This window comes from Camelus dromedarius, chromosome 2 (genome assembly GCF_036321535.1).
Source record: "Camelus dromedarius isolate mCamDro1 chromosome 2, mCamDro1.pat, whole genome shotgun sequence".
In the NCBI taxonomy this organism is placed as follows: domain Eukaryota; kingdom Metazoa; phylum Chordata; class Mammalia; order Artiodactyla; family Camelidae; genus Camelus; species Camelus dromedarius.
Window position 1 is genome coordinate 75179415 of NC_087437.1, and position 19940 is coordinate 75199354.

At 34.2% G+C, this 19940-nt stretch overlaps 1 protein-coding gene across 6 annotated transcripts in view; it reads right to left on the reverse strand.

Annotated features, from left to right (window-relative positions):
- The window catches only part of DZIP3 (DAZ interacting zinc finger protein 3), a 104206-nt gene that overhangs the window by 13453 nt on the left and 70813 nt on the right, over positions 1-19940 (reverse strand). For all 6 annotated transcript variants that reach the window (XM_031456135.2, XM_031456109.2, XM_010978399.3 and 3 more), the window contains 8 exons: positions 17474-17499; positions 15012-15177; positions 13486-13581; positions 13206-13333; positions 7755-7823; positions 5233-5329; positions 2355-2458; positions 732-819 (listed from right to left, as the gene is read on the reverse strand). In XM_031456135.2, the coding sequence (XP_031311995.1) occupies positions 732-819; positions 2355-2458; positions 5233-5329; positions 7755-7823; positions 13206-13333; positions 13486-13581; positions 15012-15177; positions 17474-17499 (774 nt within the window). The remainder of the gene's footprint in view (positions 1-731; positions 820-2354; positions 2459-5232; positions 5330-7754; positions 7824-13205; positions 13334-13485; positions 13582-15011; positions 15178-17473; positions 17500-19940) is intronic.

Genomic DNA, 19940 nt, shown 5'->3' on the forward strand with positions numbered 1-19940 from the left:
TTCTTCTGTACAGCACAGGGAACTATGTTCAATATCTTGTAGTAATCTATAAGGAGAAAATATGAAAACAAATATCTACATGTATATGTAGGACTGAAACATTATGCTGTACACAAGAAACTGACACATTGTAACTGACTATACTTCAATAAATTAAAAAAAAATCAACATTATATATCAACTTTAAGATACAAATACAAAAATATTCTAAAACCAAATGAATAAATTAATATTCAGTGGGTTACCTCTTTAGATTACCTTTAGCACAGTCTTAATTCTATTACATGAATAATTAAGACTTCATTATTTTGCATCATGGAGTAATTACATAAAAAAGTTAATACTGGAAACTAATACAGGCCTGACTGATCTTCCTTTTAATTCTTTAAACACATAATGACTCAGATCAAGTTAAGACATTTATTTCTGGCTGGAGGAGAGTTAGCTTTGGAATTCTAGGACAATTAAGTGTGAGGCACAATTTTTGAGTTTACCATTTACTATACCAAGGACCTAAAGGTCCATCTATAAGAGTCTAGGATGCTAGCTACAACCAACTATATGGAAGTAATCTCAAACCTCAAAAAGGCATAAACTTTAATAACTGCAATGAAAAAGCATGTTCTTCTGTAAATTTCTCTAGTAATTGTTTTTAATGTCAGATGTTTTCTTTAAGTATATATCACCTTTACCATTCAGTCTATTTACTCTAAATACATTTCATGACTTACCCTGAGGAATGCAATCTTGTTTCTAACATCTGTCACAATGGCATTCCAACTGTCTACTGCAGCCTTTAACTGAAGTGATTCTACGTTGCTGGGGTAGAAATGGAGACACAAGAAAAAGTTTTTTCTTTTTATATACCACTTAGGTTTCCAAAATTCCCATTATGTTCTTTAGCATATATGTAAATAAAGTAAAACAACAACAAAATTACTTTCATCACTGATTAACTCAAATGGGCACAAAGTTGTATGGAAGAGCTTGCTATTAAAAATAAAGACCAGGAGACAAAGATAACATTTATTTTTTTTCAAGAGCAAATATAACTTCTGCTTCCAGACATTAAGTTTCTTTTCTAACTTGGCAATATTTTTAGGACATTTTATAAAACCTTTCTACAGGAATGCCTCCATTGAAGAAGGGTGGCAGAGAAGGCCAAACAGGGAAATTGCCCTAGCCATCCAATGCAGGAGAATTCTCAAAGATGTTGACTCATTTTGGAAGCAGGTTTTGGACCATCTTCACACTAACCCTAATATCACAGGGCCATGGCTGGCCTAGCAGGCTCTTTTGCAAATTAGAAAAAGATATTCCCTATAATTAAATCAGAGAGAAGTACCTCTTCTGTGAGGATGAATTAGATTGTTGTCTCTATGCAATGCATAAACTGCACAAACACAGCAGCTCTGCCAACCATGCCTACCAAATGACTTATGTAAAACAGCTTTGAAGTGTTTAGTGCCTGGCATCTCTAGTAGAGAGATTTCAAACGGCCTTTCAAAAGGCTCTATCTGTTATAACATCCCCACTCCAGTATCACCCAGCACAACTGCTTTAAAAGAGCATAAGAAATTATCCCTGAAATCATCTCTTACAAAGAGGCTTGATAATAGTCTAATTTAGAGAGCATCATTTCTCGCAAGCAAAGATAGACTTACAACAGTGTTTCCCCGACCTGAATACACATTGGTATATCTTGGAAGTCCTGCTAAACATCAGAGATTCTGATTCATTAGAATTGAAGAATAATGGTAATCATATTAAGATGAGAATCATCAAAAAATATTGATGCTTTGGTACCAGAGATTCTAATTTAATTAATTCTCTAAATTTGAAGATGTGCCTCACAAACTTATAAATTAAAAAAAAAAATCTCATGCAACTTGCCTAATATTTGAAAATCACTCATCTGTTACACAGCAGGAAACTGCCTTTAACACAATTTTAGGTGTTAATATTGATTTTTCCCTCAGTGTGCTCCAAAGGTACTTAAAATCAAGCACTGGGAGAGAAAAGAATCAGAAAAAAGTTTTCAAATTAGAATCCACCTTGTTTTGTAAATATTTGGTCTTCATGCAGATTTGAGACTTCTGATCTATTTCATTGTGGAGGAAAGGAAAAATCTGTCAGCAGCCATTACTGCACTTAGTAGACTTCTCAGTGCTGCAGCAGAAGCAGCAAAATAGAAGCTCAAAGTGACTAAATGACTTCTGAGGTTTAAAAAAACAATGGCTTATTTACTCCAAAGATGTCATATATGTAAAACATATTACAGATTACATTCAACCTTGGAGCCACTTGTGAGTACCTCTGGGGTCAAGACACATTAAGGAAGAGGGAAAGGTTACCTTGCTGCCATGTTCGTCACCCTGGCAAGCTGACTGAGGCATTCCTTTTCAGTCTGTTCTAGATGAAGCAAACCAAAATCTCTACGACACTGTAAGAAATACACCTACAGGTTTTTGAGAGAAAGAGAAAGAAGTTAAAGGTGTCCTTGTAAATGAACACATTTTTTTCTCAATCATTTCAAATAAATTTAAAGCTATTTTTTCAATCTGTTTCAACAGCACCTGAGCTTCTTTCCTGCCCATAATACATTTTAAAGCTCTTTGAACCCACACACCTACAATCAATTAATCTTCAACAAAGGAGGCAAGAATACACAATGAAGAAAAGACAGTCTCTTCAGCAAGTGGTGTTGAGAAGGCTGGACAACCACAAGCAGATCAGTGAAGTTAGAACACTTCCTCACAAAATACACAAAAATAAACTCAAAATGGCTTAAAGACTTATATATAAGACATGACACCATAAACTCCTAAAAGAGAACATAGGCAAAACATTCTCTGACAAAAACTGTAGCAATGTTTTTCTTAGGTCAGTCTCCCAAGGCAATAGAAATAAAAGCAAAAATAAACAAATGGGACCTAATCAAAATTATAAGCTTTTGCACAGTGAAGGGAACCATAAACAAAACAAAAAGACAACCTACGAACTGGGAGAAAATATTTGCAAATGATGCAACTGACAAAGGCTCAATTTCCAAAATACACAAAGGGCTCATACAACTCAGTAACAAAAGAACAAACAACCTAATCCAAAAATGGGCAGAAGACTTAAATAGACACTTCTCCAAAGACATACAGAAGGCCAACAGGCACATGAAAAGATGCTCAGCATTGCTGATTATCAGAGAAATGCAAATCAAAACTACAATGAGGTATCACCTCACATTGGTCAGAATGGTCATCATTAAAAAGTCTACAAATAATAAATGTTGGAGAGGGTATGGAAAAAAGGGAAGCCTCCTACACTGTTGGTAGGAATGTGAATTGGTGCAGCCACTATGGAAAACAGTACAGAGGCTCCTTAAAAAACTAAAAATAGAGTTGCCATATGATCCAGCAATCCCACTCCTGGGCAAATACCTGGAGAAAACTCTAATTTGAAAAGACACATGCACCCCAATGTTCACAGCAGCACTATTTACAAAAGCCAAGGCATGAAAACAACCTAAATGTCCATCAATAGATGAATAGATAAAGATGATGTGGCTTACATATGCAATGGATACTACTCAGCCGTAAGAAAGAATGAAATAATGCCATTTGCAGCAACATGGATGAACCTAGAGAATACCATACTAAGTGAAGTAAGTTAGACAAAGACACACATATGATATCACTCATATGTGGAATCTAAAATACAAATGAACTTATTTACAAAACAGAAACAGACTCAGGGACACCAAAAACAAACTTATGTTTACCAAAGGGGAAAGGGGATTGGGGAGGGATAAGTTAGGAGTTTTGGATTAGCAGACATAAACTACTATATATAAAATAGATAAACAACAAGGTCCTACTGTATCACATAGTAAAAAAATATTTTTAAAAAGCTATTTGATCAACCCTGAAATTCTAATATTTTTATTCAAAAGTTACTGGGATTGTAAACATTTTAGAACATCATTTTTCAAGCTTGCACATGCACTGGAATCATCTCAGAAATTTTAAAAAATGATGTTTTGGTTCCAGAGATTCTAATTTAATTGATACTAAGTGCAGCCTAGGAAATGGGGTTTTAAAAAACTCTCAGATGACTCTATTACACAGCAAAGTTTAAGAACATTCAAAACAACTCCTGCTATTTGATTGTATTCAACTGATGAAGGGGTAAGAAAATAATCAGATCATACAGAACTATGCCATCCAAATAGACCTGGGAGGTGATCTAGTCCAAAGTCTCTCTCTCAGTGGGAATCCCTTCCACACTATTATTGATTCATGGTCATATAGCCTCTGTTTTTTTCCCCTAATGATCACTCAGTATTCACTGATAATAGTTTATTATACTCTTGGATAGCATTAAGTGTTTCTAAAATTAATAATGGAAGTAGAAAGGAATTTTCTGATTAAAAGCAGTGAAAAACAAAGTCTACAAATTTGAGCTCTTAAAATAATCCGAGTGTTTTTTTCCAGTTAAATTTAGTACTCTAATACTTTACTCTCCTGAAATTTTAGGTGCAGATATCACCCCTTGATTGTTAAGCTCTGAATTCCAGAGTACTCTGCTAAAAAATAGAGCCTGCCCAGGACAGAGATGGGAAGGTTTATAATGCTTTTAATGTTAACAAGCTCTCCAAAAATTTGAATTTTATTGTATATCAAGTTTTGTTATCTATAAAAATACATACAATCACATTTCTTTTGAGAGATCCTAGCTGTGGTCTTTTAAGATAGCTTTGAAGAAATGGCATGACTTTTTGGGGATCTAGAGGTAAGTTGGTTTTTGACATTGGAGTGTATAGTGTGTATGTGTTTTTGGAAGATCTATGTAGGAAACAGCAAAGAAAGGAGATATGACAGCAGTGAAATGTTAATCTTAGAAGTTTGGCTTAGTGACCTGGTTTAACAAGAATTTCCCCAAGATCTCTATATTTGCTATACACACTGATACAAACTATTTCTTGCAGGCATTTGAGAGAAAACAACGTAGGATCATCAACCTTCAAGCAGACATATAAAATGTCAATTAATCAAAAAAAAAAAAAACACACACACACAAGAGCTTGAGCTGTGTTTTTCTGCTGTTCCTAAGATGTCTTAATTCTGTTCATTCAAAAAACAATCTTTTTTCAATTCTTTATTTTTCCTTTTTCTTTTTACCAGTACACAAGTAAAACTTCCCTCCCCAACCCCATCTCTCTCTCTCTCTTTTTTTTACCTCAGCTGTTAAAGCTCTGCTAGTTTCTGCATTCAGTTTGTTTAAGTATGTTTTAATTGTACTTTCCAGATTATGCTTCTCCATTTCCCACTGAGATCTGAAATATATGATCATTAAATAGTCAGTAACATTGCAGCAAGGACAGACTTTCCCACCTTATTCAGGAGGAAGACAGATACAAGCTATTCAGTGAGTAGGAAACGATTTCTGGGAAAAGTATACAGCATATAAAAGCAAGAGAAGACATTACTTAACTCTTACTGTTATCCTTTATTATCAAGAGAGGAGGTGGTTTAAAGTTGTCAATATGATTATGCTTTAAAACTTGGCTCTGCAATCAAGTTGTCTGAGGACAAATCTGAGCTCCACAACTTTTAAAATGTGAAACCATGGGCAAATTACTTCTCTATACCTCAGTTTCCTCACATATAAAAATGGAGAGAATTATATTACTTACCTCAAAAAGTTGTGAAAATTCAGTCAGATAATATACACAAAGTACTTTGTGTGTGACACATATTAAGTACTAAATAAATGTTAGCTATTATCATTATCAATAAATTTTACATAAGTAAAATTTCTACAAGCCTTTTTGTATCCTAACAATAGTAACCCCAAAAGTTTTTATTATCCCTATCATAAAGCTAAGTCACTGAATTAAAATATTTTACTGGTTATCTCAGTGCTCACATTCAATACCTTAAAATGAAAACAATTCCTATACCTTCAGAAGGAGAATGGGAGATGATGATAAGGATGTTATTTATGAAGGACATTATGGAAAATGACTACCCATGAGGCTTCTCTTATTTCTATCCCATTTCATTTTCCTACACTTGAGCCCCAGAATGCTAGAGCATATAAACCAAATTATATCTCTACTGAAAACAATTCACTGGAAATATAACATTGTAATATTTCATGAAGGCTTTTTTCTTCAATGTTTTATCATTAGAAACATTTGGATGCTTCAGTACCTAACGAACATTGATGAGAAGCTTGATAAACAATATACTATTTATGTCATTAAGGCCAGAGTGTTTTGAAGGGGAAAAAAATCACAAAATATTCAAGGAGATATATTAAGTTAACCAAGAGGAATTATGATACCATTGAATATTGTGCAAAATTTGCCCAGAAGAGAAAAATAGATAAATTGGACTTCATCAAAATTAACTGTGCTTCAAAGAACATCATCAAGAAAGTGAAAAGACTACAGAATGGAAGAAAATATTTGGAAATCATATCTCTGACAAGGAACTTATATCCAGAATATACACAGAACTCTTAAAACTCAAAAGTACAAAGAGAAACAACCCATTATTAAAAATATTCAAAGGAAGTAAATGGACATTTCTCCAAGTATACAAATAGCCAACATGAAAACATGCTCAACACAATTAATCATTAGGAAAATGCAAATAAAAACCACAAAGATATACGACTTCACACACACCACAATGGGTGAAATAAAGACAGGTAGCCTAATAAGTACTGGTGAGAATATGGAGCAATCAGAACCCCCACTCACTGTTGTTGGGATTGTAAAATGGTGCAGTTACTTGGAAAATAGTTTGGCAGTTCCTCCAAAAGTTAAACATAGAGTTTACTGAATGTCTCAGCAATTCTACTCTTAGGTATACACCCAAGACAACTGAAAACATATGTCCACACAAAAATTTGTATACAAATGTTCATAAAAGCATTATTCATAATAGACAAAAAATGGAAACATACCAAATGTCCATCAACGGATGAAAAGGTAAGCAAAATGTGGTATATCCATACAGTGGGAGATTATTTGTCCATAAAAAGAAATGAGTACTGATACATGCCACAACATGGATGAGCCTTGAGAACATTATGTTAAGTAAAAGAAGTTAATCACAAGAGATCATATATTATATAATTCCATTTATATGAAATGCCCACAATAGGCTAATCCACAGAGATAAAAAAAAAATAGACTAGTGGTTGTTGGAAGCTGGGAGAGAAGAGAATCCATTTCTAGTGGATCCAGGGTTTCTTTTTAGGGTAATAAAAGTGTTTTGGAATTAGTGTTGATGGTTGTGAATGTGCTAAAAACCAAGGACTTCTATACTTTAACAGGGTGAATTTTATTCTATATGAATTGAATCTCAAAAAAGCTGTTATTAAAAATACGTCAATCAGAACAAAACATAGCCAGTTTCATAAAGCAGTCGCACCTAGTAGTATTGATTAGGGTAAAGAGGAAGGAATTCATAAGCCCTAATCCCTGATGGCAGTTTGTTATGGACTATAACTTTGCTGATTAATCACTCTCTGCAGTTTTCCAAGGCCAGAGCTAAGGCAAACACTTGCCTAGGACATTTCCCCTGACACCTGCTGTCCCAGTGTAACTATTAATACTGCTCAGTATCATGCTCAAAAGTCCCCCAGTTTGGATGATAAGTTATTTGGCTATCCTGGCCGAATAAGCTGAGTGGAATCACAGAGTTTCAGACAGGGTGCACTCAACCAAAGGAACAGCTGTTTGTTACCTTTTCATAGAAAGCTGCTCTTTAAGGTTCTTGATTTCATTATCTTTAGCATGGCTTTGACGCTGTAATCTAAGAAAAGAAGAAAGAATGCCATAAAATGTCAGAAATTATTTGTCATTAATAGGACAACTCTACTTATAGCTGATGAGGGACTAAGTATGTCCCATTTTGGGCCACAAATCTTGAGCCTGAAAATAACTGGACTCCCCTACCTAATCCTTCTGAAATTTATCTTTATCTTTCTTCACAAAGAACTAAATTCTAACTCTGTAAATTAGAAAGCCAAAAAGAAGAGTTATATTGTATCCCCAGCTCAACAACTCAGAAAAATTACTTTAGCTATTTGTTCTTTAGTTTACCCACTAGAAAACGAGATGGTATCTTACGATGTTCTAAGGCCTATGGTGGGATTGAGAACTTTAAGTTCCTTAAAGAGATTACATCAAGTCAAGCAAACTATTAAAGACTTAAGGTGTGAAAGAAATCAGACCTTAAACTCAGAAGTAATAAAGCTGTGTGCAAATAAGAATTTTAATTAAAACTATAAATTATAACTGGGGAGTTACTCACATGACCTAACCAACAGAAGAGTGGATAAAAATTTTGTATAAATCAGAACACATAACCAGTGATTAGCTTAAAACCAAAATGCAAAAAGCTATTAAGAGAAATGCAAAGTATTACCCTTTGGTTAACATATATTCACATACCATTTTTGATGTTCCATCTCTTATGCTGTATTTCTCTTCACAAACAAGTTTTTACATTAACCTGCTAATCTGCTTCAATATGAAGAGATTATAGCAAAAGTACATTTCTCTTTAAGTCTCTGGTATATTCAGTTACTGGGGATACATAGGAGTTTTGGTTTATATAAATTAACGAAATGATAAAGCCTTAAAATGATGACTTTAAATGCTGGCTGGATTGCTCACCACTGTCTTTCAGAGACTACCTATTCACCTTTAAGCTTCTCAGGAGCTGTAGAGACTTACAATCAATGTTGTATTTGACTGAAAATGCAAAGAAAAGAAACCAGGTCTCTTTCTATACAAAAGAGGTCATGTTCTCAAGTAAAGAATGAGAAATACAAGCTTTTACTATAGTATACAGGAGTATGTAGAGAGAATTGAAAAGTAACGTGTACCATTTCTAACACCGACACCTTTCTTTCCCTTGTGTACTTCCATTACTTCACTGTTTTACCCAGCTCTAGTTTAGAGTCGGCTATAAGAATTGACAAAGCTGGCGGGGAATTTAGGAGACTTAGATTCTTAAATAACAGAGGACAAGGTGGGCATAGTTCCTATCAACCAGTTCATATATGAACCAGCTGTGTATCTTTAGGTAGTCATAACTTCTTAGTCCCATTTTTCTCATGAATACCATCATTAGGTAAAATTAGATTTTCTTTTCTTTCCTTTTTAAAAAAAATTTTTTAATGGAAATCGAACCCAGGACCTTGGGCATGCTAAGCACACACTCTACCACTGATCTATATTCCACCCCCTACCCTAGATTTTCTTTTCTAAAAGATCTAAAGTTCTCACTCTTACTCTGGCTGGCTATCAACTTTTTAATATAAATTTTATTGATAGCAGTTTCTTAACATTTATGGTTTATTGTGATTTGTGCAAAAATGTCATTTTTATATAAATCTGCAATTATCAATATATATTTACCAAATACTTACTGTAGGATTGGCACTGAATTAGGTCAAAGAAAAAAGACGTTTTTGCTCCCTAATATACAAGATGTTCTAAGATGAAAAAAAATCAACATTTTACAATTAAAGAATATTTGTATTTTTATCACCTACTCTTGGGACATGACCAGGTGAAATAAACAAAGAAAGGCTCAGGAGCCTGTAGGAGAACACACACAACACTCACGCTTTCCCCTCCGCCCTTTCTCCATCTCACCCTACCCACTACCTAGCTTAGGTTCAATACTATGTCTTCAATGAAGTTCTTCCTTATCACGACAATCCAAAGTACTCTTTTTACCCCCACAAGATCCCTATTAAGTATAGCTCCATTTGACAGCTATTTATATGTACTTTTAAAAAAACTTAAGCTTTTTCAGATAAACATAGATTCACACACAGGTGTTTAAAAAATGATACAGACAGATACTATGTGCCCTTTATCCCTCAATGGTAACATCTTGCAAAATGATAGTGTAAAAACCAGGATACAGTTCAAGATACTGAAGCTTTATCACCACAGGGATCCCTTATTTTGCCCTTTTATAGCCACACCCACTTCCCTCCCACTTCTACCTCCTCCATATAACTTTGCAACCACTAATCTAACCTGTTTTCCATTTTTATCATTTTGTCATTTTTAAACTATTTGAAAATTTGTCATTTCAAGAACATTATAGAAATGGGATCATATAGTTATAAGCTTTGGGTATTGGTTTTTTTCACTCAAAATAATTCTCTAATGTCTGCAGGGTCTGAAGTGATATCACTGTTTCATTCCTGACAGTGTTAACTTCTATCTTCTCTTTTTTTGTCAGGTTTGCTAGAGGTCTGTCAGTTTTATTGATCTTTTCCAAGAAACAGCTCTTTGTTTCATGGATTTTCTGTACTGTTTTTTCTGTTTCCAATTTCATTATGTCTAACCTTTATTATTTCCTGCCTTCTGCTTGTTTGGGTTATTCTGCTTTTCTTTTTCTGGGTTCTTGCGATGGGAGCTTGTATTATACATTTGAGACTTTCCCCCTTTTCTAATGTGCACTTTCATGCTATAAATCTTAGGCTGCTTTAGCTGTGTCCCACAAACTTTGACATATTGTATTTTCATGTTAATTCAATTCAATGTATTTTTGTTTCTCTTCACACTTCTTCGACACGTGGATTAGTGAGAAGTGTGTTGTGTAGTTTCCAAGTGTTTGGAGATTTTCCTGTTTTCTTTCTGTTACTGATTTCCAGTTTGATTCCATTGTAATCTGAGCACATGCTTTGCGTAATTTTAATTCTTTTAAATTTGTTGAGGTTTGTTTTACGGCCCAGGATATGGTCTATCTTGGTATACTTTCTGTGGGCATTTGAAAGCATATGTATTCTGCTGTTGTCTGGTGGAGTGGCCTATAAACATCAATCAGATCCTGTTGATTAATGGTGTTGTAGAGGTCTGGATCCTTGCTGTTTTGTCTAGCATTTTATAAACTGCTGTGAATAGGGAACTGAAGTCACCAAGTATAATTGTAGATTTTTCTTTTTCCTTTCAGTTCTGTCTGGTTTTGCTGCATATATTTTGAGGCTCTGTTGTTTGGTATGTACACCTTTAGGTTCTTATATCTTCCTGGTGGACTGATCCTTTTATTGTTAGGTAATGTCCCTCTTTGTCTTCTGTAGTTTTGCTCCAAAGTCCATTTTATCGATATTAATATAGCCACTCTTGCTTTTTTGATTAATGTTTACATGGTATATCTTTTATCATTCTTTTATTTGCAACCTACCTATATTATTGAAACTGAAATGTGTTTCTTGTGAACAGCACACTATTGGATCATATTTTTTTGTTTTGTTTTTAAAATCCACTCTGCCAGTCTCTGTCTTTTAACTGATATATTTAGGCCATTTATATTAAAGGTAATTATTGATATATTAGGGCTTAGGTCTGCCATTTTATTATTTGTTTTGTTTGTTTCTTCTGTTTCTCTTTTCTAACCTTATGCATTATATGAACATTTTTTAGGATTCTACCTTAATTTATTTATATAGTGTTTTAGTATCTATTTATGCAGCTTTCTTAGTAGCTGTACTAGGTATTACAATATGCATACATACGTCTACTGGTATTGATCTTTTCTTACTTCAGGTGACATGCAGAAGGGCTGACTCACACTGCTATGTTGCTGTAGGGTGGAGAGAGGCAGAAGCTCCCTGTTGGGCCCCTCAACATCAGCTGGGAAGAGGAGAAAAATGGAGCACCAATTGGCCCTGGGGTGGAGACTCAGCTCCCCGTGAGAGTAGGGATAAAGCTTAGTATTGACTAGTCCCACTTCAGGTCACTTTGTTAAGTCTCTTTGATACCAGGTTGAGGTAGAAGCTTAGCTCACAGTTGGACCACACTGATGCTATCCTGGCAGAGAAACTGGAGTACTACTTGCTTCCACCTGGTGAGGAATGGAAGATTAGCTGCCTGCTCAATAATGCTACCCCAGCAGGGGAATCTGATTTCTGCCATCTTTTGTCAGAGTGCACTACCTGTGTCCAAGTGTGCAACACTGAATGGTCATTGTATGAAGCCATATACATTCCCTACAGTGTAGGGAATGAGCATACAAGGATGCTTGGGTGAGGTATCAGAGTTGAAGAGGGAATCTCAGATAGTAAAGAAGAGAGGCAGCTAATCTTAATGGATGGCATTACTTTTCTGATCTGATACTGTGTAACATATTTCCGGATTGGTCATTACCTTCCAGGTTAAAAGTTTTGAATCATGAAGTGTGGTTTCTTAAGTGGTTTCAGCCAGCTTAGTTTTCCCAAATAATTCTAGGCCCTCACCTTCTTCTGAACTTCATAGATTTCTCTAACACCAGCAGAAGCAAACCTGAAAGTGTTTACAACTGATATCATATTGCCAGAGCTGTGGCATCCTTTTCTTCCTAAAAACCCCTTCAGGTTGGATGATATGCTCAGTGGGAGAAAATTTAAGACCAGATATTATTCCAATTTTAAAAATGGCATTTTGGACTCCTTACATTAAGATATTCCCTAGAACTAGTCTATTCTCCTACTAGCAGTCTAGGTACTGCAATAGATTTCAAATTAGACTTCAGAGATGACTGGTGCTTTGTGGTATTACTTTTGATTAAAATAATGTGCTACAAATTATATTACAAATTTCACCTGATAATGGTTCAAGGAAACAGTATAAAAAGAATAGAGTAGGGTACTTATTTTTTCCCCTATTAAATCAGAGTTTTAATCTTAGGCATTTAATACTTAAATTTGTACGAGAAATGAGATTGATAGGGTGAAGATTCTCCAGGAATTTGATTTGTTCTCAATCTCCTGTGCTTAGAACACAAATATTCTGAGAGACCAACATTAAAACCTATGAAAGTGAGTCAGTGATCTCTTTGAGGAATGTACTTATCATATGCTATAAAGAAACAGCCAATTGCTAGCTACATTTTTACAAATTAAAGTCATAACCGGAAAGTTGACTATCATTCTCATGTAATTCTATTATCTTCATACTTATTCAGCCAATAAATGAAAAGCTTGATATATAGAGTGAGCAGTTGCTTATTTCTCAATCCAGTTGGTAAGGCAAAAATGGAGTTTATTTTTAAGCAAGTACAGTCCTGTGGTTGGCAGTTCCTAATGTGTGGTCACAATGCCACCTAGTGGCTACATAAGGATTATCTTTTAAACATAGTGTGCTATGGAACAAACCCAGAATTTCCCTTTATCAATAGATTTGCACTTACTTAGACACCTTATTGATTCCAAAAGCCACTTGTTGGTTAAGAGATGCAATAATTTTGTCTTTCTTTTTAATCTGCATTTGGTTTTCTTGCCACCGAAAAGTCACTGTTTTCAATTGTCTTTTGAAGTCCTAATCAATGAAAAATACTACTTCAATTAATTCTGTTCAAGTCACCAGAAATTTAAAGAAAAAAAAAATGGACTCTTTAAAAATATATACCATGAAACTTAACATCTGAACTACCTCTAACTTGCCTCAGATATAACGGCAAAAGTACTTACTTCACACTGATTGTGCAATTTATAAAGCTGCCGTTGTCGAGCAAGCTTTTCCTTTTCAGTTTCTCCATATTCTGTAGTCACCTTGTTGGTTGAACCCTATTGAGCAAGTAGAATATGTATGCTTTATTTTCCTCTTTAAAAAAAGCACTAATATTATAGTTATTTAAGGGGATTTAAAGTTGCTATCTGACTGATTCTCATGCATTATACGTCTCACTGCAAACTTCACTTCTGATTTGTTTAGATAAACCCATCTCTCCCCAGTGACAGTCAGTAAACCATACCATGCTTGGCTACTGCTGCGACTACTGGATAACATTATACATACTTACCATTTTCAAAGCTTTTTTGTAGTGCTTTTTTGTCATAAGAACCATATGAGGTAGGCACTCATTACTCCTGTTTTAGAGATGATAAAACTTGCGCACGGTCACAGAGTAAGTGGAGAAGCCAGAATTCTAACTCAGGCAGTATTAATTACCCAAGTACTTAATTATTACCTTAGTAATTACCACCTTAAGTTAATGTTCAACTTCTCCACTGGATTATAAACAGTATGATCACAGGGACCATGTCTTAGCATAGCTCTAGACACAAAGCAGGTGCTAAGTATTTCTTGAATAAATGAATGAAAATTTTTCAAAAGGTGTGCGACACTGTGATTCTGAGTTCTCACAGCTATTGAATTAAAAACAAAGGCCCGACATTTAAACTTTAGTGTGATATCCAAAGCTTAGAATGTATCATTTCAGTTAAAAAATATATATTTTTTTAATTGAAAAGGAGACAAAAAGGTATGACAATTATACTAATGTACTATCAGACAGGGAATCATTTGTACTAACTGTACCCTTAGACAATCAATATTACTATACACTATGTATCATTATACTTAAACCAGGGAACAGTTTATCATAAAATTACCTCAGTACAGAATTCTCATGGGTATATAAATAAAGTGGTTTAAAAAAAAAATCTTTCATATGTTTTGTGTCATTAAGTGCTCTACTGAGCACTTAAATCATGTTCATATGCACCTTCATATATAGGTATGTCACTACCAGCACTGACTACCACATGGAAAGGAACCAAAAATATTGTTCATTAATATTTCTTGTAGACATTTCATGGTAACAACCAGGTTTAATTTTTAAAAAATGAAAGTAGCTTTGTTTAATAAAACTATTTTTCTCATGAAATTTAATCCAGTGGGATTACATCAGGGTATTTTTTTCTTCCTTGTGGTATTTGAAAATTCTTTACAAGGAATGCATTTGTAATCAACTCTGCCCAATACTTAAAATCAGGAAATGGTTTGAGGACTAAAGTGAAACTTTTCCAGCTTCTAGAGTTCTTCTTTATGTCACTCATCCCCCTATACCTCCTTTCCTGTTTTTTCTTTTCCCTTACAAATACAACATAAACCACCAGGTTAACAAGCTGTTCAAAGAGTCATGGGGGGAAAGAGGTTAACAATTTTTCTGGAAGAAGGAAGGCAGGACTGTACCCTCTCCAGTCAGGCTTACCTGCTCTATCATGTCCAGAATATGCAATTCATCCAGGCTATAAAACTTGTCTTCAGCTGCAGAATCTTCTTGAATATCGCTTGCATCATCTTTCATAAATCTACTGACTGGGTAGAGATTTGCTTGCTCTTTCTTCAGCTGCTCTTCTCTTCCTACAATATCTGGGCTATAGTGGTGACATAATTAATGTGATCTTTTATAATTGTATAGTGCTTTTCATCTAAGTCACTACTTCCTAAATTAATTGTACTGGTCTCATGGATGCTCAGATCAGAAGGGTTCATAGTCAAAGAAAGTTTGGACAGTGCTCATACTGTGTATTTCTTTTGAAGACTAACAAAGAATTTTAGCATATTTGAGATAGCACTCAATCAAGGTACCTATTATGTTCATCCCAGGGTTTTCAAGAATTATGAAACCACGGAGTTCATTTTTCAAATTACAACTATTAACATCAGTTACTTTGAGAAACAATAATTTGAGAAGTATGGACAAACATTTCCATGTCTGTTATATTATTTTATCATTCTTGACAAGCAGGTTGGTTTAATTAACTTCAGTTCTTAGGTCCAGTGTACATTTAAGTAGAGGGCTGCGACTAGTGACATAAAGTAGATTTAAAATGGAGGTTTCTTTTGTAATAGCACTTAAAAAAAAAACTGCAGTGATAATGAATTTCACTAACTAGGAATCATTGAAAAAAGAACGAAAATATTACATGTATAATGGCAATTAACTCATTTTTATACGTATGTCTAAAATTTAAATGTATGCTACTATCCTTTCAGTTGGCCTACTATTTAGTAGCTATGAATTTCCTTCCTAATGCCACTGAATAAATAGTAACAAGAAATAGTACTTTTATCTATAGCATGATACAAATTACTTAATTTTTTAGTGAACAGAAAGAAAATAGATAACTCTGATACATTATCACTTATTTTCGGTCACTGAGACCTTGAAAAAATGACATCTAATGCTTATACAGTAACTTGTAAAACACTATAAAACAGTCATCAGGTATCACTCTGGTATCCTAAACTGACTCAAACATTTTGGAAAGTTCAATGAAATCAATTGCTTACGTAGACCACTAGTTCCAAAACACAGTTAGTTTTCAAATTACTTAAAGATCTTTTTAAAAATTACATTTTCCCTGACACCCCAATGCCTCTAAAACTATGAATTTATATTTTTGAAAGGCCTCAAAAGATTATTCCTAACTTTTTAAAGTATGATAATAATATTGTGATAACACAAGAAAATATTTCTATTAATAAGAGATGCAAACCAAAGCATGCAGAGTAAAGTTATATGATGTTTGACACTGAAAAATGCTAAAAAAAAAAAAAAAAAGAACAAAATGTTAAGGGAAGAATGAAGCAAATGTGGAAAATAGTGATAATTGTTGAATCAGGATGATAAATATATACTAATGTAGACATATTATTCTTTACTTTTGTGTATGCTTGAAAATTCTCATTTGAAAACAAAGCTCCCTGGATGATTTGATGATCATCCAGGTTTGGGTCTACACTGTAGTCAGAGTGAGCAAATGACTGATAATGCTGCACATTCTTAAATAAGTTATTTTTATACTATCTAGACATAGCCTGACACAAACAAATGAACAGACACACACACACAAATTATTGCTTTAGTGGCTCAAGTCGTTGACACAGAAGGTGAAAACCCATCTTGGATGATCAACTATTAACTTTAAATGGATCATGTCCATTAACAATGAGAAAATGTCAACCACAAGTGATAGCTTTAAAGTTAATAAACTATGTTCTTGTTAACATTTTAAAGATATCTTAAGTTATGACCTCACAGTGAATTTCCTAAAGTCAGTAATTTTCAGTTAACAAACATTTTGGTGGGTGTAATGATCTCTTCATGTAGTATCTCCCCTACTTCCTTCCTCTACTACACTGTCATCAATCATATGGTTGTAGAATATAGCTCACAGTGATTTTTAGACATTGAGAGGTTTCCAGTAAAGGTTCAAAATTCACTGTTAACAACTGCGATTTTAAAAACAAAAACACCTCAGGTTAATTAAACAAACCAAACCAAATCAAACTCTTGTAAAAGAGGTCATTGGGACAAACAATAATCTGTCTTTAAGGTTAAGTCTTATTTAGTCTATATTTGGTTAACTACAGTTTAGACTATATTTTAAAAACATTTTATGCTAGACCCAAATTAGTCCTTGAATAAAGCAGTTAGCATTGAATGACTTGAGTAATCTTATGGAAAAATGGCGAGGGATCCTATTCTCCCAAAGTAAATGATAATTTAAACTTTTGTCACTTTAAATAAAAACTTGACAACTTATTAGGACAAAAAACTTTCTTCTCTTAGTGAGAACAATTTCCAAAGCAAGGCTGTGTCATACTGGCAAAGCACACTTTGAAACTACAAAGAAAAATTTAAAAATTAAATAAACTAATACTTACATGTGCTCTTCTTTTGATTCCTTATTCTGAAAAATAACATCAAGAATTAGTACTCTCTATCAACTATGTTAATACAGCGTAGTGATCTGACTGCATTTATGTCAGTGTTTCTCAAGCTTTCTAACCACAACCAAAATAAGCACATTTTAAATCATGATTTAAATGCACTTACATGTATATCTTTATACATAAGCATAAAACTAAAATATAAGTTCCATGAAATAAACCATACCCATATTACATGTGTTAGGGACTGCATGTTTGCGTGCCTCCAAAATTCTTATGTTGAAACCCTAACCCCTGATGTGATGGTAGTTGGAGGTATGGCCACTGGGAAGTAATTAGGTTTAGATGAGGTTATGGAGTCCTCATGATGGGATCAGTGCCATTACACAGAGAGCTAGCTTGCTCACTTATAGGCGCTGGCTCACTCTCTTTCTCCACCATGTGATGATACAGCAAGAAGGTAGCTGTCTGCAAACTAAGAGGTCCTTCACCAGACACTGATCTGCTGGCACCTTGATCTTGAATTTCCTAGCCTCCAGAACTGTGAAAAATAAATGTTTGTTGTTTAAGTCACCCAGTCTATGGTAGTTTGCTATAGCAGCCCAAACTGACTAAAACAATACATGATAAACTCTGGAATTTTTTTTTCATACTAATTCTATTTCCTTTTTAAAAATGGTAGTTGTGACCCACCAAATTGATTCTGTAATCTACCACTGAGTCATGAAACAAAACATGAAAATCATTTATTCAGATATTGGAAGTGAGTGCTGTGGCTGAGTTTTTACCTATTGTTACATCCCAAGACAGGGTACATATAATTCTCATTTATGGAATCCTATACTAATTACAAGAGTTCTTGAAAATTTACATGTAAAGAGAAAGCAGACTGATACATTAAGAATCTTATAGAAGAAAACATGTTATGGAGATCACAATTAGGAGAAAATGTTAAAAAGCCCTAAATTTTATTTTCATTAAAATAAACCTATAAAGGCAATCTATTAAATACAGGTAATATCAGTGACACTTAACACATATTTAATTGAGCATTACTCTTATATATCACCCTTTTATTAAAAGTATCAGTTACTCTCATATAAATTACAGTATTAATTTCTACTACTCTTGTTTACAAGAAACTTCAGGTCTCCTTCTCCACAGATTCCATGATGTACTTATATATTTGTTTTCCTTTATTGTCTGTATACTAAGAGGATTTTTGCATTTCACTGATCAATGGCCAGTGCCAACTTGATTCTACAATTTTGAATTATCAACTCCTTCCTTGGTTCCAGTGTACCTGAATAACTGAGTTGACAAGATATTTGGTAGTCCATAATGAACATATCTAGTATAGTTATGTATAAGTTGCCCCGCTATCCAAAAGTAGAGCATTCCTATGAAAACTTTCATAAGCCGAAATGGCCAAAGCAAAGAAACAATTATAGGCATACCTTAGAGGCACTGACGTTTTGGTTCCAGACTACCTCAATAAGGTAAATTTTGCAATAGAGCAAGTCACACAAAGTTTTTGGTTTCCCAGCATATATAAAAGTTATGCTTACACTATACTGCAGGTTATTAAGTGTGCAATGTAGCATATGTCTATAAAAACAATGTGCATATCTTAATTTAAAGATACTTCATTGCTAAAAAATGCTAACCATCATCTAAGCCTTCAGCAAATCATTACCCTTTTTTTTGGTAGATGGTCTTGCCTCAGTGTTGATGGCTGCTGACTAATCAGGGTGCTGGTTGCTGAAGGCTGCAGTGGCTATAGCAATTTCTTAAAATAAGACAACAATGAAGTTTGTCACATTGAATGTTTCTTCCTTTCAAGGATGATTTCTCTGTAGCATGCAATGCTGTTTGATAGCATTTTACCCCCAGCAGAAATTCTTTCAAACTGGAATCAATCCTCTCAAATACTGCCGCTGCTTTATCAACTAAGTTTATTAAACTAAATCCTTTGTTGTCATTTCAACAGTCTTTACAGCATTGCCACCAGGAGTAGATCCCATCTAAAGAAAACATTTTCTTTGTTCATCTGTAAGAAGTAAATCCTCAACCATTAAATTTTTATCATGAGTGCACTTCAGTCACATCTTCAGGCTGTACCTCAATTTCTAGTTCTCTTGCTGTTTTCACCACATCTGCAATTACTTCCACCACGGAAGGTCTTACTCCCCTCAGTGTCATCCACAAGGATTGGAATCAACTTCTTCTAAGCTTCTGTTAATGCTGGTATTTTGACCTCTTCCCATGAATTATGAATATCCTTAATGGCATCTAAAAATGTGAATCCTTTCAAGAAGGTTTTCAATTGACTTTGCCCAGACATCAATGGAATCACTATCTATGGCAACTGCAGCCTCATAAAATGTACTAAATAATAAGACTTGAAAATTGAAATGATTCATTCGTCCATGGGCTGCAGAATGGATACTGTGTTAGCAGG